The sequence below is a fragment of the Chiroxiphia lanceolata genome, chromosome 21 (genome assembly GCF_009829145.1).
Source record: "Chiroxiphia lanceolata isolate bChiLan1 chromosome 21, bChiLan1.pri, whole genome shotgun sequence".
Classification (NCBI taxonomy): Eukaryota; Metazoa; Chordata; class Aves; order Passeriformes; family Pipridae; genus Chiroxiphia; species Chiroxiphia lanceolata.
The window spans coordinates 1,840,674-1,858,732 of NC_045657.1; the positions used below are offsets into that span (position 1 = coordinate 1,840,674).

Below are 18,059 nucleotides of genomic sequence, written 5' to 3' on the forward strand. Positions count from 1 at the left end.
GAAAAGGGTCCACCCGTGTGGAACCACCGTTACTGGCGTGTTGTGTCTGTAAAACACCCGTGTGTGTGTGAGGTGAGAATGAGAGATTAATCCAGCTGTTTTTATAACCTGATTTAGCAGATAAAAGATACATTGATATCTCCTGGCCTAGGGAGTTCCACAGTCAGGAGTGTGGTCTTGACAAGTCCTTTTTGTTTTAACTCGCAGCCAACTGAAGTCCCAGCTTTTGCAGCATTTATTTAAATTTTACCCTCATTTAAATGGGTTCTTTGCTGCCTTGATATAGGGCAAGACTCTAGTGACCGCTCCTTCACACAGAATCCTGACCATTCCTGTCTTTTTTCCCCCCAAAGTGTCGGAATTCCCTGCATCCAGGCTGGATTTCCCAGGGCGCAGCGCCACCGCCTGCCCACTGCCCTGCGCTTCCTTAACTCCCCAAATCTGCTTTTGCTCCCTTTTAAGACGTTTTCAATTTCATTGCAACTATATGGTGAGGGATTCCTATATCACAGAATCCTAGAATCCTGGAATGGTGTGGGTGGGAAGGGACTTTAAATAGATGATATAGTTCCAACTCCTGCCGTGGGCACGGACAACCTTCCAGCTTGCTCAGGTTGATCACAGAGCTGCTGTTAAGGTTATTAATTCCATTATAAACAGTGTAAAAGCTGTTTCCGTACTTTCTTGTAGTGCGTTTGAGTCGGGCAGTGTAAGAGTGTTTAAAATCCGGAGATGAGGGGCTGTAGCAGCACTGATTGAGCTGAACCCGAACAGAGCGTGGGAACACCCTTTGTGAGGAGGCAGCGCTCACATGACAATCGCTCCACCACACGGTAAGGAGCGGATTCAGTGTCTGAGCCCCCCGGGAACGGGTTTCAGTGGTGAACGACAGGGCGGCCACAGGCGGCCGCACCCACAGCCCCCCCTGAGGCGGAGCCGCCATGAGGGAGGGGCTCCGCCCGCTTCCATTATGGCGGCCTCGCCCCGCGCCCTTCGAAATGGCCTCCCCGGGAGCGGCGGGCGGCCCTGCCCCTTTCCAAAATGGCGGAGACGGCGTCAGCGCGTCACGGCGGCGGGGGGCGGGGCGAGCGGGTCACGGGCCGCGCCGCTGCCATGGCAACGGGCGGGGAGCGGGGGCGGGATGGAGCCGGCCGGGATGGAGCCGGCGGGGATGGGGATGGAACCAGCGGGGATGGAGCCGGAGCCGGCGGGGATGGGGACAGCGGGCATGGGGGTGGAACGGGCGGGGATGGGGACGGCGGGGATGGAGCCGGCTGGGACGGAGCCAGCCCGGGAGGCGGAGGAGCCCCCGGGGTCCCCGGCCCTGCCCGCTGAGCCCCGGCAGGCCGGGCCGCCCGGCGCGGCAGCCCCGGGGGAAGAGGCGCTGCCCGGCGCGGGCGGGCGGGAGCGGCAGCGGGAGCGGGGCAGGCGCGGGGCCGGCGCGGGGCAGGGCCCGGGCGGGCGGGCGGCGCGGGGCAGGGCCCGGCGGGCCCCGGGCCGGCGCGGCGGGGACGAGGGCGGCCGGCGGCCCGGGGTCACAGTGGACAGTTCCAAGGCCAAGACCTCGCTGGAGGCGCTGAAGATCAGCCTGCGGCAGCTCCGCTGGAAGGAGGTGAGCGCCCCGCGGCGGGACCGGCCCTCGGGGGGCTCCCCCTTCCTGCCCCTGCTCCGGCCCGGCCTGGCTGCGCTGCTGGGGAGACTCCCCTGCCTCCCCTCGGGGTCTGCCCCGGCAAAGCCTTCCTCCCTCCTCCTCCTCCTCCCCTGCCTCCCTGAGCAGCGCTGAGCTGCTGAACCGGGGGGGCGTCCTGGCTGGGCCACCCCGACTCTGGGGCGATTTCTCACCACATGTCACGCCTGGAGCTGGTTCGATTCATGATCGCGACCTCCCATCGCGCAGGGGGCAGTCAGATATTCCGCTTACGGAAAGGGCAAGAAAGAAACCTGCTCCTCATGTGGAAATGTTTGGCGTGTTATGTGCGTTCGCATTTCTCCCTACCACCCTCCCCTGGGGGTTTGGGTACGTGGAATCCCGCTCGTGGCAGCGGCAGGAGCTCTGAGCCGGCAGATCCGCTGCCTGATCCCGCGGCAAAGCCGCTGCCATCATCTCAAAGGCGTGTCGGAGAGCGTGGTGTATGAATGAAATAGTGCTAAGCCACTGAATAAAGCACACATAACAGGCTTTAGCCTGCTAATTTACTTTATGTAGAGGAGCTATGGCTATTTTTTAATCCTGCTACTTGAGTCATGTGTTTTCTCTGTGCTGTGTGAGCAGTGTCTGCCTGTGCTGAACTGGAGTCATAGCAATAGGGGAGCTGGCACAAAACTGATGCTTTGGAACTCGTTGTTTAACTTCTCAAGAGATTTTTTAGATATACCTTACTATAGGTGGTAAACTGTTGTCAAACTCTAAAGATTTTCTTTTACCGATAGCTTTACAAATGGCTTTTTAGGAGTTGAGATGGCTTCTAGGAACTTTGTGAGGAAGTTGTGTAAGAAAAAGGGTATTTTTAATCCATTTGGAGGGGAAGGGCAGGATAAAACCTGAGGATGATCTGTTTCTCGCGTGCAGAGCTCGCATGGAGCTGTGTGATCTCTGACCTGCACCTGCTCCACAAAGCTGCATTTGGGATCCCACTCACCAGATAATGACACTTCTGTGCACCTGGTGCATTTTAAACAAGATTTATACAGACTTGGAGCAAACAGTATATTCTGTGTTGTTCTTAACCTCAGATGCTACACATGTATTTTCTGGAGGATTGAGTGGCAGTAAATGTTACCGAGTTTATTCATAATGTCCTAAATACCTAATTCCACAAAGACACGTATGCTCCGTGCCAGGGAGTGTGATGCTTTCTCCTTCTCTGGCTTGTTAAAACTTTGTTTCAAGATTTTTGTTATTTAAATCCAGTGGGAGAATTTCAAAACCTCATTGCAGGAGCGCCCCAGTTCTCAACTTCTGCTTGTGCAGCAAAATAGTAACAAACACGCCGGAGCTTTGAAATTAAAACCTGTTACATTTACCTCTCTTAGCCCCCAGTGCACCTGTGGAGTGTCCGTCAGCAGCCTTGCTCCGTGTCCTATGCAGGAACATACAGAGCAGGGGGACTTCACACTTAATTTCTTTGTTTTAATGGTTAAGTTTTATGTTCAGGGGGCCCAGAGCTGTTCCAGTGAGTGTTTCTGGATCACTGGTATCAGTTAGCCCTGCAGACTGTGCTGGGAACGAGCCACACTTAGTGGTAATTTGGTCTTTATAGCTTCCAGAGATTTCACTGTTTTGCATGTGTCTTGCGCTTGGCCTTCTGTCCTACTAATTGACTTGTTTCACAGGCTCTTGTTCCTCTCATGAATCTCTGCGTTGCAATAATCAGCTTTTTCCTTCCTGCTCTGCATCCCCCATCAGCAATCGCTGCTGCCTTTGCTTCATCTCTCTGTTTTCTGTCTCACTCAATATCCTTTCTCCTCCATCTCCTTCTTCAGTCAATATTTTTCATTTAGTCTGTTGCTTCCTCTTCTGGCCACTTTGTATCTTAATAAAGAAGAGGCCTAATATGGAATTTTGTGGTGCTTGACTGCACCATCTGGGTGGCTGATAACTCATTCCTTAAGACAAGTCACTCTCAGGTCTTCCTGTATATTTGCAGCTTACAAATAGGTTAATAATATGAATGTGATGTTTCCTTTTGTCAAAAAAGTATACATTGATACAAGAAAATATGTGTCAAATCACATTTCCTCTGCCTTTTTTCCCGCCCCATCCTGAAGGTGGAAAGAGGAATGAACCAGTATTAGCTCTGACTCTGAACTAGTGCTGGTTACTTTGTGGAAAACACAAAGGTGAAATTCTTCTAGGATGGGAGCAAGACAAACTCCTGCCTCCCAGCTGGCAGACTTCAGTAGATATAGGCAGTCAGTCGTCAAGATCTGGTCTGCATCTGAAGAGAAAAATAAACAGAATTAAGAAGAGAAGTCCAAGGAAAACTTTATTCAAACTGCATGTAATTTTGAAAGCTGTCCCTTTCAGATGTTTAGAGAAATAGCAGTAAAATATTTGTTCAAACCACTGTCACCGACGGGCAGAGCCTCGGAGCTGGTTGCACTGTTACAGCAGGACCAGCAGAGGGAACACGGATGTTGCTTGTAGGATCCATACAGATATGCAAAAAAAGTCTTGGAAGCAGTAATGAAATGCAGATATTTTAAATACTGATGTTTCAGTGGCTGCTGTTCTGCTGTTATCCCTTGTATAATACTTTTCAAGTGATCCTTCTTCTCCTTTTCCACTTCTTTTACATTTTTTCCCATTGCTGGTTCTGTTTTGTTTCTGTTTCCTCTATTTGCTGCTGGATGTGTTGGCTGGAATATTTTATTGGGCAGGAGACAGTATAATGTCCTTTTTAAAGTGGGCTCCTTTTCATTCATAACTTTTTCTCTCTCAGCATTTTATGGTGTCACGTATCCTTTTTTTTTTGGTTTTTTTTTTCTTTGGTTTTTTTTTTTTTGTTTTTGTTTTTTTTGTTTTTTTGTTTTTTTTTGGGTTTTTTTTTTGGTTTTGTTTTTTTTTTGTTTGTTTGTTTGTTTGTTTTGAGTTGTGCATTCCAAAACCTCTGGGCTGTAGTTTCTATGGCTTGCTGGAAGAGCTTGGTTTCAGTCACAGTCTGTTCCCTGCAATGTGCTCCATTTGCAGAAGTAAGACACAAATGCACCGTGTGATTACAGAATTGGCCACATGGTAGTAGTTCATTAGTGAACTGACATATGGTAAATGCCATAATAAGACACAGAAAAATTAAGAATACTCTGAACATGGCTGATATTGGTGAACAGTTTATTCTGTGGCACTGATACATGAGGAAGGGGTGAAGGAGTCCAAGACAGAGCAAGTTGACATTTGAGATTCTGTTACCATAAGCAAAAGACAGGAAAAAACCCCAACTTTCTTCTTTCAGCTGTGGGAATTTGGAGTGAATTAAATTATCAACTGTGATAGGCCTGTCTGGGGTGGACCTTTTAAAAAGCATTGCAGAATTTCCATGTGTCAGTGGAGCAATTCCCATCGCTACATCGGACCATCTGATCCGGCGTGACAGACTCTTTAAATGAACATGATATGCCAAATGAAATAATGGGCACAAATTGAGCTTGCATCTCGAGTTTATTCATCACTTAATAAATTATTTCTTCAGCAAGCTTTCAATTACCAGGAAAATGGAAGAAGCAGATGTCTCGGGCATCAAATATCCCAGCGTCGAGTGTTCCATTTGTCTCGCTGTGCCCAGGCTGTGTGGAGGCAAAGGGATAGCTGGAAATTGTATGCTGGGAAAGGCTGACTGGAAGACGAGTCATTTAACTTGTCATTAAAGATGATGGAACAGGCTGATGTGACCCGTGAGACAGTTTAAATTATTGGCTTCTAATCCAAAGGTAGAAGTGACCTGCCTCGCAGATTTGACTATGATGGATTGTTAATGGTGTCAAAGTTGTGGAAACAATGCCATTCTCTTTATGACTTCTTGTTTGTTTTGTTCAGACAAATGTTCTCCAAATGTGAATAAAAAAAGATTTTTAAAAAGGATGGCTCCAGTCACCTTTACACCCTCTGTCCCCTTGTGGTTGGGACCATCTTGGCTTTGGCACCAGATAGTGAAGCTATTCCAGCTGCCACAGGGGAGGTGAAGATAGGAGGTTTTATATCCATCTTTCTTTTTAGCCTGCACCAGGAGCTGGATATGTAGTGAAAACTCCTCTTCTACCACAGCAACATTAATTTCCATCTGCCTGTCACTGCCAGAGGCGCCAAATAATCGAACTTGTTGGCTCCTCTCCAAACACTGCTCTTATGTAATAGTGTAGTGCAGAATAGATAGAATCCTCCCCAGCTCGTTCAGAGGAGTTTGATGCCATTGTTGGATAAATCCAGATAATCTTGGTTCCTCGGGACGTTGCCATGCTGAGTTGCTGACGTGGGGCTGCAGCACTGCCACGTTCCTGTCCAGAGCTGCTCCCTCCTCATCTGCTGTGAAACCATTTCTGTGCAGTGTTTGTAGAGTGCTTTGATATCCTCCTTAGATGAAAGGTGTTATATAAATGCAAATTTCGTTCCTTTCATTTCAATTTCATTTAAGAAATAAATATATTGTTCGGGTTTTAGTGGGAAGGGCGCTCTCAGACCGAAGGCTGCATCTGTATTCTGGATGTACCTGTGGAGAGAGGTTAAGGCCACTGATTGTCTTTCAGAGCCCAACAGAATTAATTTTCACTCGTACAAAAACAGATTTTGCAGGCTGAATAATAATGAAATAAGTGCAGAATTCACTGGCTCTGTTAAATTGAGTTTCTCATCCCTGCGAGTAAGGAAACAGAGAAAGGATGCATTCCTCAATTAGCATTTTAAATTAATTTTTGAAGGCTATGTACAGAGGAAGCTGAAATTTTAATTAAAGTAGCAAATAAAGTAATGCACTCAAAAGCTTTATGAGATTATTTTTTTCTGTCATACTGGAAAAAAAAATAATCCAGTGCTTAAAGAAATGTTTTAAAGCAAGAAAAATTGCATTTGGAATAAGGAACAAGACATTTCTGCAAAATACTGCGGTTCTTTCAAAGAGTAAACGGTACTGGGGGATGAGAGTGGTAGATATTTAATGCAAATGTGCCCTAAAAATGCTAAATATAGCTTATTTATTTGAAAAAGATATAGCCTAGTCATAGAAGTGATTCCTGTGAATATATTCCATATGGTAGTTAAATGGCATCTACATGGAGCTGCAGATAAAAAGGGATTTTTTTGGATTGATAAATGGGACTGTGTCTAAGAGAACAAGCGAGAAAAAGAAGAGAACCTTCTTTACACAAAACTAATTGGGTTTTTTTAAACCACTTTATGACTATTAGAAACTTGCTCTCAGTAATTGGCAGCGCTGCTTCTGAGCTCTTCAGACTGCTTAGAAAAAGGTTGGTCTTTTTGATAATAGAAAACAAACTATGCAGGTTTCCAATTTCCAATGAAATCTTGTGTGAATGGGAAAAGAAACTGGAACAGTTAATAGTGTTGAAATAATTGCCTTAGTTCTTAATAGTTGAAATATATATGCTCAACAAATGATTAATGCAACTGCAAGCTTTTATTTTAATTACAGGCTATTAGTACCAGAAAGGAATTAATACTGTATAAATTAATACTTATAACTGAATATACATAAATGAATAATGCAATTATTTCACTTAAATATCTTGCTTTGAGTATCCATTTCACATTTATTGCAGCTTGGACACCAATGTAAATGGGCTTACTCAGAAAGTGCTTTGCAGTTTTAACTTACTGTAAATTTAGAGCAATATTCCTCCTTGTAGGTGTTCCCTGAAATAAAGTACTAAAGAACAGAACTGTTTTGTGCTCATGTGAGGCTGGGAGCTCGTGGAGATGCCACATGGTTGGGGGTGAAGGGCCTGTGGGTGTGGGTGCAGTCTGGGAGAGGGATGTGGAGAGGGGAGCACGGACTAGGCATTAAATGGTGAGTTTTTTAAGAGCAGGAGTTGATTCAGTAACTGCCAGCAGTGACAACTCCTCCATGGCCTCTAGTGCTTGTGTCCCTTGGTGGTTACTTGTCATCCCTTAAACTGGGAAGGAAAAAAACCCAACCCCAAAAAAACCCCAACCCCAAAGTCAGCGTTTACTTCCCAGCGGTGGCACTCGCTGTTGCTGTGCCTTCAGGTGCCAGAATTAAGTCCTTCTTAGTGGAATTTTATTCCCTGCAATAGTATTTTAAATTATAAATGAGCCATGCCTTGGATGTAGTTCATTAGATGGGGTTTCCCAGTACAGCTCGTGCCTCTCAGTCATTTGGGTTTGGTTTCTAAAAACCTCTCCTGGTTTGTTAACTTAAGAGCCTCGAACCGATCCAAATATTTTTAGTTTTGTAACCCAAATACAGAACTCGTTTTCTTTTGACAGTCAGAAGACTATTCTTGAGTGGTTTATACTTACTGTGAGTGTTTAGAAAAGAAAGGAATGAATGGGTATTCCCATCTTTGAATGGGTATTCCCATCCTGCTTCAAAACTTGTCTCTTGTCTTCCAGTTTCCTTTTGGCCGCCGCTTGCCCTGCGATATCTATTGGCATGGGGTGTCGTTTCATGACAATAATATCTTCTCAGGTCAAGTCAACAAGTTTCCAGGTACTTGACTTCTGTTTCTGGTTTAAACAAATGCTTTAAAAACGTGAATATTTGACCTATATCTGTGTTTTACTGTGTTTTTAATGAGAATTATCTGCCTAGTCAGCTGATAGTATTTTTAGCATGTTACTGGGCTTGGTAGGTGATTTCTGCTTAGGGGGTAAGGATATGAGAATGAGTCTCTTGAACAGTTTCTGAACTGAAATTTGTTTTGGAGAGAAAGTGGTTTTGATGAGAAGAATACTTCAAACACATGAATTTAGGAAATATTGGAGTGTCAGGCTATAATTTAAGTGAAGTGTGCAATTACTGTCTGTTATCTGGTGCTGATAACAGTGCCGTGTCTTTGGATTTGGTTTTGATTCAAAGTGGAAAGAATCTGTTTTGTTTCCTACTCTGGCTTATCTTGGGGAGAAGCTCGAAGCAGAATTCCTTAAATGGATTTTTTAATATTGAAGAGTTCATGTCAGTCCTCATCTTATGATGACTCTTCTACTTTTTTAAGCTCCTTTTTTTCCCCATTTAATCCCTGTTGAGATCTCTCTAAATAAGAGCTAAGAGCTTAAGTATTGACTTATCTAAGCCCTTTACTTCAGATTTATTGCTGCTGTTAGTATGCTGTGAGCATAAGAACCTCAGATATCGAACTCCAGGCTTTATTTTACCTTGGCTTTCTCCTGCCTCAGGGAAGTTCCCACTCAGGTGTAGGATGCTGTTGTTTTGTGGTGGTTTCAGTCAGTGTTAGATGAATGTTACCTCTCTGTATTCCTGCTTAGCAAGTGGCTGCACAGGAGTCAAACCAGAGCCCTTCAGAACCAGACCTGATTTCCAGGACTGTTGTGCTAACTTGATGCTGGGTTTTACTAGAAACTTTTCCATAAAAATAACACCTTAGTCATGTTCCCAATGGATGCAGGATTTCAATAAATATAAATAAATCATAATTAAAAATATATATGTGAGTTTGTTTTACTGTTCACAAAATAACCCATTCTTTGTGATGCAGTTACTTAAATGACTGCAAAGTAAACACAAAGTGGTTCATTATATTCAAATGGCATTTTTACACATTCCTGGAACAATAGGCAATAAAAATAATTTTGGATTATGGCAAAGACAACAGTTAATATTTGAGTGAAGTTTTCTGTCTTTGAGCTGTATTTTTGGTAATTAATTTTTTTCTACTGTGCTACAGTAACACATACAATGGGAAATGTGGCAGGGGAATGCTACAACTATTTTGTCAGATTTTAAATTTTAAAAGGTGTTCAGCTTTACTGGCAGCAGTGACCAGAATGCCTTCCCAGCAGGGTGGGTAATGATTAGCCATTTACTTCTGGGGTGAGACTTGAGAGTGGATTTTTTTGTCACTTCTAGACACTGTTCTTTTCCCAGGTATGATGGAGACAGTCCGGAAAATCACCCTGAGTCGGGCCATGAGAACAATGCAGGACCTGTTTCCTCTTGAGTATAACTTCTATCCTCGGTCCTGGATTCTGCCAGAAGAACTTCCCCTCTTTGTGGCTGAGGTAGATTGCTTTTACTCTCAGAATAGTACAACTTGTTGAATATTGTACCCATGTAATTCTTTAGTCTTCTACTGAGTTATTTAAAATCACACTAAGGGCTGTGAATGACATCTTTTCCAGTTTGTCTGGGATCAGTCATAGTCTGGACAAACTGCTTTTGTTTGTTATATTCTAGAATAAACTTCAAAACAGTTCTGCTTCTCTGCCATTGCAGTAAAGAGGTCTGAAAGTTGAACCTGGTAGAGCCACAAGCCCTTTCCCTGCACATTCTACTGGCCTGAGGAGGTTCCAGAGCAGTGTGGGGAGTGTGGTGCTTCACCAGCTTCACTGGCACTGGAGTCTTTTTAGTCCATTTGGCCTGTTGTATCAGAATCCTTCAGAAGAGCATTTTGTACTGTGCCTTGTTAAATACACTCACATCTTCTCCTGTCAGACTGTTGCTGTGTTTAACTATTCAGAATGTAATTAAATACCATTCTTTTTCAGCTTTTTGGAGGAAAAAAAAAAAGTGATGCTGTGTGTTGGTGTTTTGTTCTGTTATTACAAATATTTTTAAAATACTGCGTGTGTTTGTTTAACCCTGTCTGACTCACCCAGTGTCTTCTTGCATCCCATAGTGTGCTTTGCTTGGAAAAGTGAGGAGAAAAAGGTCTGGGCTTTAACAGACTCCTGTGTAACTCTGTGTTACCTTTTAGATAATTACCATATCCACAATCCAATTGAATCCATTAACATATTTTTATTATTTTTGTTTTTAATTATTTTTTTTAAAAAAATATATTTATTGTTTTTATTCTTTTTAACACACTTGTCAAGTGTGCTGGATCACTGCTAGGAACAGTAAAAATGAATAAAATCCCGACAGCACTTCAGCCTTACTGCTGTACAAACTGTAGGACCAAGTTTAGCGACGACGGGTCAACCAGTGCAAATAACTCGGAAGTAAACTTTGAGAAGGGTGCAGTGGGGGTGTGCTGGGGAGTTTTTTGGGAGGTGCAAGGCACTGCTGACCCGGGCTGGGCAGGAGGGGCTGAGCTGCAGGCACCAGGCTCAGCCCCGTGCGCTGGCAGCAGGTGGCACTGCGAATAAACACTGCTCTGCTCCAGCACTCACTGCCGGGAAAACGAGCCGGGTTTTCTTCCAAGAGTAACAGATGTCCAGTAACACACTCCTAGGAGTTTCCTTTGCATATGTTCTTCCATCTGTGTTGGAGAAAAGCATAGTTCTTGTTATCAAACATTATATTTTATGTTGTAAGAGTTTATGTTCTACTTAACACGAGTTCGGAGTGTAACCCCTCCAGAACAAGTTAAAATACAAACCCAAACATTCCAAATCCACTGTGAACCATAAAAGGTTCAGAACACTTTTCACTTGCAGTTTTGTGAGTTCTCAGTAGGAGTTCTCCAGTCTTTTCTGTTGCTTATTTGTTCATATGTGGTGGTGTTTGCTTTGCAACTGAGGGACCCTAATGCTGCCAAAAACGTCAGCTCTCCGAGACTGCACTTCAGCTTGGTCACAGACAGGAGGAGTTCAGCACTGGTGGTGTCTGCACATTAGACGTGTCCCTGGAGGAGCTGGAATACACTGGAATATGAATTATCAAAGGTCACAAATTGTGTGCCAGTGTAGCTGTAGGTCACACACGAAAAGATGGTTTGGTGCTGTTTGTAATGTAGGATTTTGTTGCAAAGGGCTGGACTGAAAATGAACACCTGTGAGATTTTGCCTGTAATAGAAATGATTATTGAAAGAAGAAACTCCTTGAGAGTTTGTGTCTTACTGCCTCCCCAGATGCACTGCAACATTTCAGAATGATTTCTCTCTCAAATATTCTTATTGTGCCTCACTTCGGTAGACATGATTGTGAACTTTTTCATACACAGGTATCAATAATGAAATCAAATGTTTTCAGCTTTTCCCACTTTCCCCTATGCCTAGATTCAGGTAGAAAACACTACAGGCAATATTAATCTTCTGTGCTGTGAAAGCCAGTAGTTGGTGAGAAAACTGCACTCTTGAGTTTGTGGTGGATGAGCTTCAGATTGGAAGTACCAACAAAAAGGGAGTTCCCTTCGTGTCATTTGTATTGAAACGATGATGGGTATTTTCAACAAGGGCTTAAAAGTTCATTTTACTAAGTAAATATGTATTTAGCTATTTTCAATATTCGCCAATTTTTAACTTTATAAAACATTTTCTACTAACATGTCACTTTAACAGAAGATGAGTTACAGATAAGCAAATCTCAGGTGCTGCAGTACTTGCTTCTTCACTAGCAGAGAAGAATCTGTGTGTGCTAAGAACTTACTTCTAATAAACCCTAAATTTGAGTTTCTGAGAAGTAACTAGCTTGGGATTCAAACAAGGACCTTGATTGTTCTCATACTTCCTTCTTTGTGTTGTCTGTGAGGATGATGAATAGACCAGTATGATTAATTTTTAATAAGAATCTAATTTGGACAGTCTAATTTCTAGCATAGCTTATTTTTGGTGGTTTAATTAGGTTTTCGGCTTTTGGATACCTCTTAGGCATAGACATGAATATTCTGGTCTTTGTGCTGTCAAATCTTATAGCCCATTATATGCATTTTTCCCAGAACACTGTATTCATTCAGCCTGTGTTTCCTTATGAAAGGCAAACCCACAGATTTTCCCCAAACTCTCCTCTTGCTGTTGACTGTAAATGGTTAATGTGTTTTTTAAAGATAATTTCCTTCTGTCAAGCAAAGGACACAGAAATATCTCATTTCATATGAACTAATTTTCCTACATGAGTGAATTTTCTAAGTCTGGACAAGCCTCCTCATAATGAGAATTTGAAAGAATGTAGTTGAGGGGATTGTGGAGAATTTGAAGATGACTGTTGGGAATTTCCTTGAAGATCAAGAAACCATCTGTTTTCTTCAAGACAGTCAATCTGCTGAAAAACAGACTGACTCTGGATTACTATTCCCTCTTTCCACACCAGCCTATCTTCATCTGCCACGTGTAGGTTTTGATGGACAAGAAAGCCTCAATAATGTCCAGGCCGTCTAGTCCATCAAAAATGAACTAGAAAGAGATGGAGAAAATTATTTACTTTTTATTTTAAGAGTAGAGTTAAGCATGAGATCTCTGAGACCAGTGGCTGTTACAATGCAGTATTTTTGAAAAGCAGGTTGCTGTTGCATCGTTAGCAATAGTCCCTGGAAAGCATCATCTCCTTTGGAAAGGTGCTGCTGGAGCAGAGCAGGAGTAGCCTGAGGGGTGAACAGCAGACGTGAGCCTGGGAGGCAGATTGTTCCACCTGGTTTCATAGAGGTTCTGTGTAGCTTTCTGCCCTGGTAGACCACAATTGGCACTTCACACATCCAACTAGAGTCATATCAGGGGATGTTTGGTCATGGAGGCTTCAGATTAACCAGGTCTGTCTCTGTGATGCTGAGTTCAACAACGGTGAACCAGAGGACTCCTCTGCTCTGCAATGTCACATCAGGGGAAGATTATTCTATAGTGGTAAAAAGACTAGGGCATAAATCCTACTTTCCTTCTTTGCACATCTAGGCCTGCTGATCTACTTGGACTTATTTATCCATGTGCCCATTTATGTAAGCCTGACCTCCAACTGAGGCATTTTATCCCTCAAAGTGACCTATTTTGGAGAAGGATCTTTCACTGAGTCAGTGTGACACCTGTGCATGAGAAAAATCCTAGTCTGGATAATAGATCTTGAGTTTCTCCTGCAGGAGTGTGACTCTCAATGAAATAAACAACTGGATAGGGTGGAGCCAGAAGTCCTTCAGACCTTGGGAATGTCACTGCTGGCAGAGCTGGGCCTCTCATGGAGGTCGATGGCTTAATGTCACGGCAGAGAAAATCACAATGATCTGACCACGCTCAGCCTTTTTCTGTGGGCTGATTTTTTTCCTCTCACTCTGCAGTGCCAGGCCTGATGGCAGCAACTGATTGTTTTTTCTTTGTTAGCTTGTGTCCTCAGGCTTCTAAAAGTCAATCTCCAGTTGTTGCTGGCGAACCGCAGGGCAAAAACCAGATCTCCGCCTCGGTTCAGCACGTGCCTGGCTGGAGGGAGAGAGTAGCAGCTGCAGGTCTGGTGCCCTGAAATGTGTGGATGCAAGAAAAGAATGATCTGTGCTGTGACATCCCTCCCTCTTGAAAGGACGAGGTTTTAAGTGCTTTATTCTTCTGAATCCCACGAGTAGCTGATAAACCCGTAACCTGCATCCTGTGTTTTCTTTAACTGCTTTCTTTGTTAGGGCTCCCCTTGCTTTCTCAACTTCACCTCTGCTAATTGAGGCATCTCCATCTCTGCAGTTCTGACTTTTGCTATACGAGTAATAAATTGAAGTTTATTTAGGCAGTGGGAAATACGCATGTAACAAGAAAAATCTGATACTCAGCAGATGTGTCAGTGACCTGGTTATATCTGTACATGGCTCAACATTCCCAGTTTTACTAACACTGGGCATCTGATTATGAAAAATATTCACAGTGGGGGAAAAAGGTATTGTCAGTGCCAAATTTTTACTTTATTTTTCCTTCTTCTGGTACTGTTTGCATTCATACCTGAATAAATAAGGCATCTTGTGTTAATGTGTTAATGATTATCTTTGTCAGTTATTGTTCAAAATATAGCACAAAAGTTTAACTTTGCAGTTTCATATACTACTAAGGTGGATCTCCTGAGATATACCACATTTCCTTCTGCAAATTGGTACAGAACATTAAAAAGAAGTTCTTGAAATCATCTATACAACGGCTTGTTAAATAAAATGACTTTTTATGTGTACTAGTAATTCCCTACTCATGCTTTTTTGTTTCTCCTTGTGCTTCTCAGCACTGTTTATCTCTGCCCTTTTTGCATGGTGTTCACTACTCTGGGGGTGTGATCATGCTGTTTTTATTTATTTTTGTTTACTGGCTTTCACAGTGTCAGCCCTTCTTCCCCCCTCAATCAGTGCCTTTCAGTGCAATACTTTTCCTTCCAGGTTCGGGTGATGAAGGACAGCGATCCGTCCTGGAAGCCCACTTTTATTGTGAAGCCTGATGGAGGCTGCCAGGGGGATGGAATCTACCTCATTAAGGACCCCAGTGACATCAGGCTGACAGGAAGCATCCAGAGCCGGCCAGCTGTGGTCCAGGAATATATTTGCAAACCACTGCTCGTGGACAAACTGAAATTTGATATTCGTCTTTATGTCTTGCTGAAATCCTTAGAGCCCTTAGAGATTTATATAGCCAAAGATGGACTTTCTAGGTTTTGTACGGAGCCCTATCAAGAACCCACTTTAAAAAATTTGCACCAGGTTTTTATGCACTTAACCAACTATTCACTAAATATCCATAGTGAGAATTTCATCCATTCTGACAGTGTAAACACTGGCAGCAAGAGGACTTTTTCAAGCATTCTGTGCAGACTGTCTTCCAGAGGAGCTGATGTCAAAAAGCTCTGGTCAGATATAATTTCACTGGTGATTAAAACTATTATTGCACTGACTCCAGAACTGAAAGTTTACTATCAGTCTGACATCCCGTCAGGAAAGCCTGGGCCAACTTGCTTCCAGGTAGGTTGGAATTTCTGCCAGAAGTGCAGTCATTTCTGTGCATGGATTAATTTTGTGGATGTTTAATGCCTTTTCCCAAATGTTTCTTTAGTGATGTTGCTGATCACTGGTTGGGTGTCTGTGTGTGCACACACTGGGCAGCATTGTGGGAGCTCAGAGCTTATGTTCTCCTCGCCCAAGTCAAACCTCAGTCTCCTGACCTGTGTTACCATCAGCCCTAAACATATATGGAGGATTTTCAATGGGTGTAATTTGTCACTTACATTATTCACTCCAGTTTCCATCTTCTGCATGTTAGAATTGAAGATTTGCAGCTTCCTAATGCATCTGTAATCATGGCAATTTGAAGATCCACTTGTCACGGGTGCCAAGATTCTGTGTTGGCAGATGCAGTATTTAGGGATGGGGGTGGTGTGAAAGGAGCCATTAGTATCCAAGACAAATGGCTTCTGTAGTTATTCAGCAGTATATAGAGTTTCTTAGTTGTTTATCTCCTGCCCCTCAAATGTTTCTTCCTCAGTGTTGCCATATGGACGACCATTGCATTCTCTAGGAGAACACTGGGAATAGAACTGAAGTAACATATTGCTTGTTATGCACAGATTTTAGGGTTTGACATTCTCCTGATGAAAAACTTGAAGCCCATGTTACTAGAAGTAAATGCAAACCCCAGCATGAGAATAGAACATGAGCAAGAGGTAAGACTTCTCAGTGTGATGGTGATATTGGAATGAAAGTGCTTAGGTTGGGTTTTCTGGGCTTTTTTTTCCATGTTTGAAAGATGAAAGCTGTCTGCTAATATGAAACCTCCAAGGTTCTCTGTAATTTTCTGCTTCGAAATCATTGCTAATCTTATACACTGCAAATATGACTTATTGGAATAGTGAAAGCTCTCCATCATCTTTGTCATAAATGCATTTATTCATCATCCCCTGCAGTTGCTAATTGTGTTTAGGGGATTGGTAATAGTCTTTTTCATGTTTGTATACATGATATAAACAGTAACATCGGCAACAATTTTTTTTTTAATATTTCAGTTTCCTAGAGAAATTTGCCCCAATTTGCTGTAACATCATACTGAAAACCTGATGATGTTTGTGTATCCTTGAAGAAGTACTTTGTAATCCATCACTGCATATTTAAAATATAGATGATGGGCGTGAAGTTTGAGCAATAATGTGAGCAAATAATCCTTGGTTCTGTAGTGAATAATTGTTATCCCTTTGTGATGTAAAGCTTTCTCCTGGAGTATTTGAGAATGTCCCAAGCCCTGTTGATGAAGAAGTGAAAGTTGCTGTCATCAGAGACACTCTGCGCCTGGTGGACCCCCAGAAAAAAAAGAGGAAAGATGCCCAGTAAGTGTGTTTGATTTTCTGTGGGGTTTGCATCTGTACCTTGCAGTAAGTATAACAGTGAAATATTTTTTCCCAGTTGTATTAGTTTATCCAGGACACTGAGTTCCCACCTTGGCACTGGCCACGTGCTGCTTTCCTGCAGGAATGGTGGAAGTTCAGGAGGAGCCAAGGTTTTAGCTGAAGGAACTGAAAAGTTCCACAAACTGATAGGAAATCAGGATTTACCAGTTCCCCTGGAGTATCTTACTCTTAACTGGTGCAAACAGTTTAGTAAGTCAGATTTATTTATTTGTACTTGAGGCCTCTTTTTTTTATTCAAAACAGTCACGAGCTGTAAGTTTGTTTATTAATTTGCTTGAAAGTCACAAATTACTCTGAATGAATTGCCCCATTGGAGCTGAAAAGTACTAATATTGTATTTAGAAATTGCTTCCTTGATCTGTGATAATAAACATAGTTAAATCTGTGATCTAGAAATGAGAGGAGCTGCCTGAAGCAGCTTGCACAGGAATGCCAGTGGTGGGATAAGGCTGAGAGAAATCATATCTTCTTTTTTGATAAACCACCTTATTTGAAGCCGTTTCTTGAAGACATGAAAAGGAGATTTTTTTTATTATTTTTTCCCCGGGAATTCTTGCTCACAGGCCTGCCTCCATACTAGAATATCTGCTTTGTTCTTCTCTTGGCACTTAGTGGGACCCTGAAATATGTTATTCACATTCTATAATGATTTCAAGTGCAAATTTGCTGTCCTTTTGTAGACTGAGTTCCACGAACAGGACATGACTGATACTACCTACAAGTTCTGTAATATTATTGTAATATTATTATAAGATCAAACTCTTCCTTCAAAGGCAGTGCCACACATAGAGGTTGCTGTGGTCAGTGTACAGAACGTTTTGCAAAGCAATTTATAGCCTGTACTTAACCTCCACCCTTAAGATTACTTCAGTGCATGGAGCTGAAAAAGATCATTTTTTAACCTGTAATTATGTAACTAGTCGTGCCTTTTTTTTTTTCTGCTGCAGTTATGTCAGGCATTCATTAACTACATATTAGATATGGAAAAAAAGGCAAATGATAATTACAAATAAATTGCTGGAGGATGCCAGTGTGTGTGGAAGGCTCATTCAACTGAGGATTCCTCTCTGATACATTTTGAGTGCTAAATAATTTATAACAGGATTAGTTGGCGATGAGATAAACCATTGGCTCTTCACAGCAAGAATTCATCAGTGACGCAGCTTTTTTTCCAGATAATCTGGTTAACAGAGCATCTTGTTGATGAATATTTCTGTGTCTTCACCATAAATCAACCCCATTTCTTGCTGCAAAGGGCAATACCCTGGTAATTTTTTTGTGTGGATATGCAGGAACTCGAGTGACAACTGGCCACCCTTCAGCTGAGATTTACTCCCTCTGCTTCCAGGT

General features: G+C 42.7%; 1 protein-coding gene across 1 annotated transcript in view; it reads left to right on the forward strand.

Moving 5' to 3' along the window:
* Window positions 1-970: 970 nt before the first annotated feature.
* The window catches only part of TTLL11 (tubulin tyrosine ligase like 11), a 36,522-nt gene continuing 19,433 nt past the window's right edge, over window positions 971-18,059 (forward strand). The window contains exons 1-7 of the mRNA XM_032708660.1: window positions 971-1,345; window positions 1,451-1,612; window positions 8,084-8,180; window positions 9,576-9,709; window positions 14,698-15,273; window positions 15,876-15,971; window positions 16,510-16,628. Coding sequence (XP_032564551.1) covers window positions 971-1,345; window positions 1,451-1,612; window positions 8,084-8,180; window positions 9,576-9,709; window positions 14,698-15,273; window positions 15,876-15,971; window positions 16,510-16,628 — 1,559 coding nt within the window. The remainder of the gene's footprint in view (window positions 1,346-1,450; window positions 1,613-8,083; window positions 8,181-9,575; window positions 9,710-14,697; window positions 15,274-15,875; window positions 15,972-16,509; window positions 16,629-18,059) is intronic.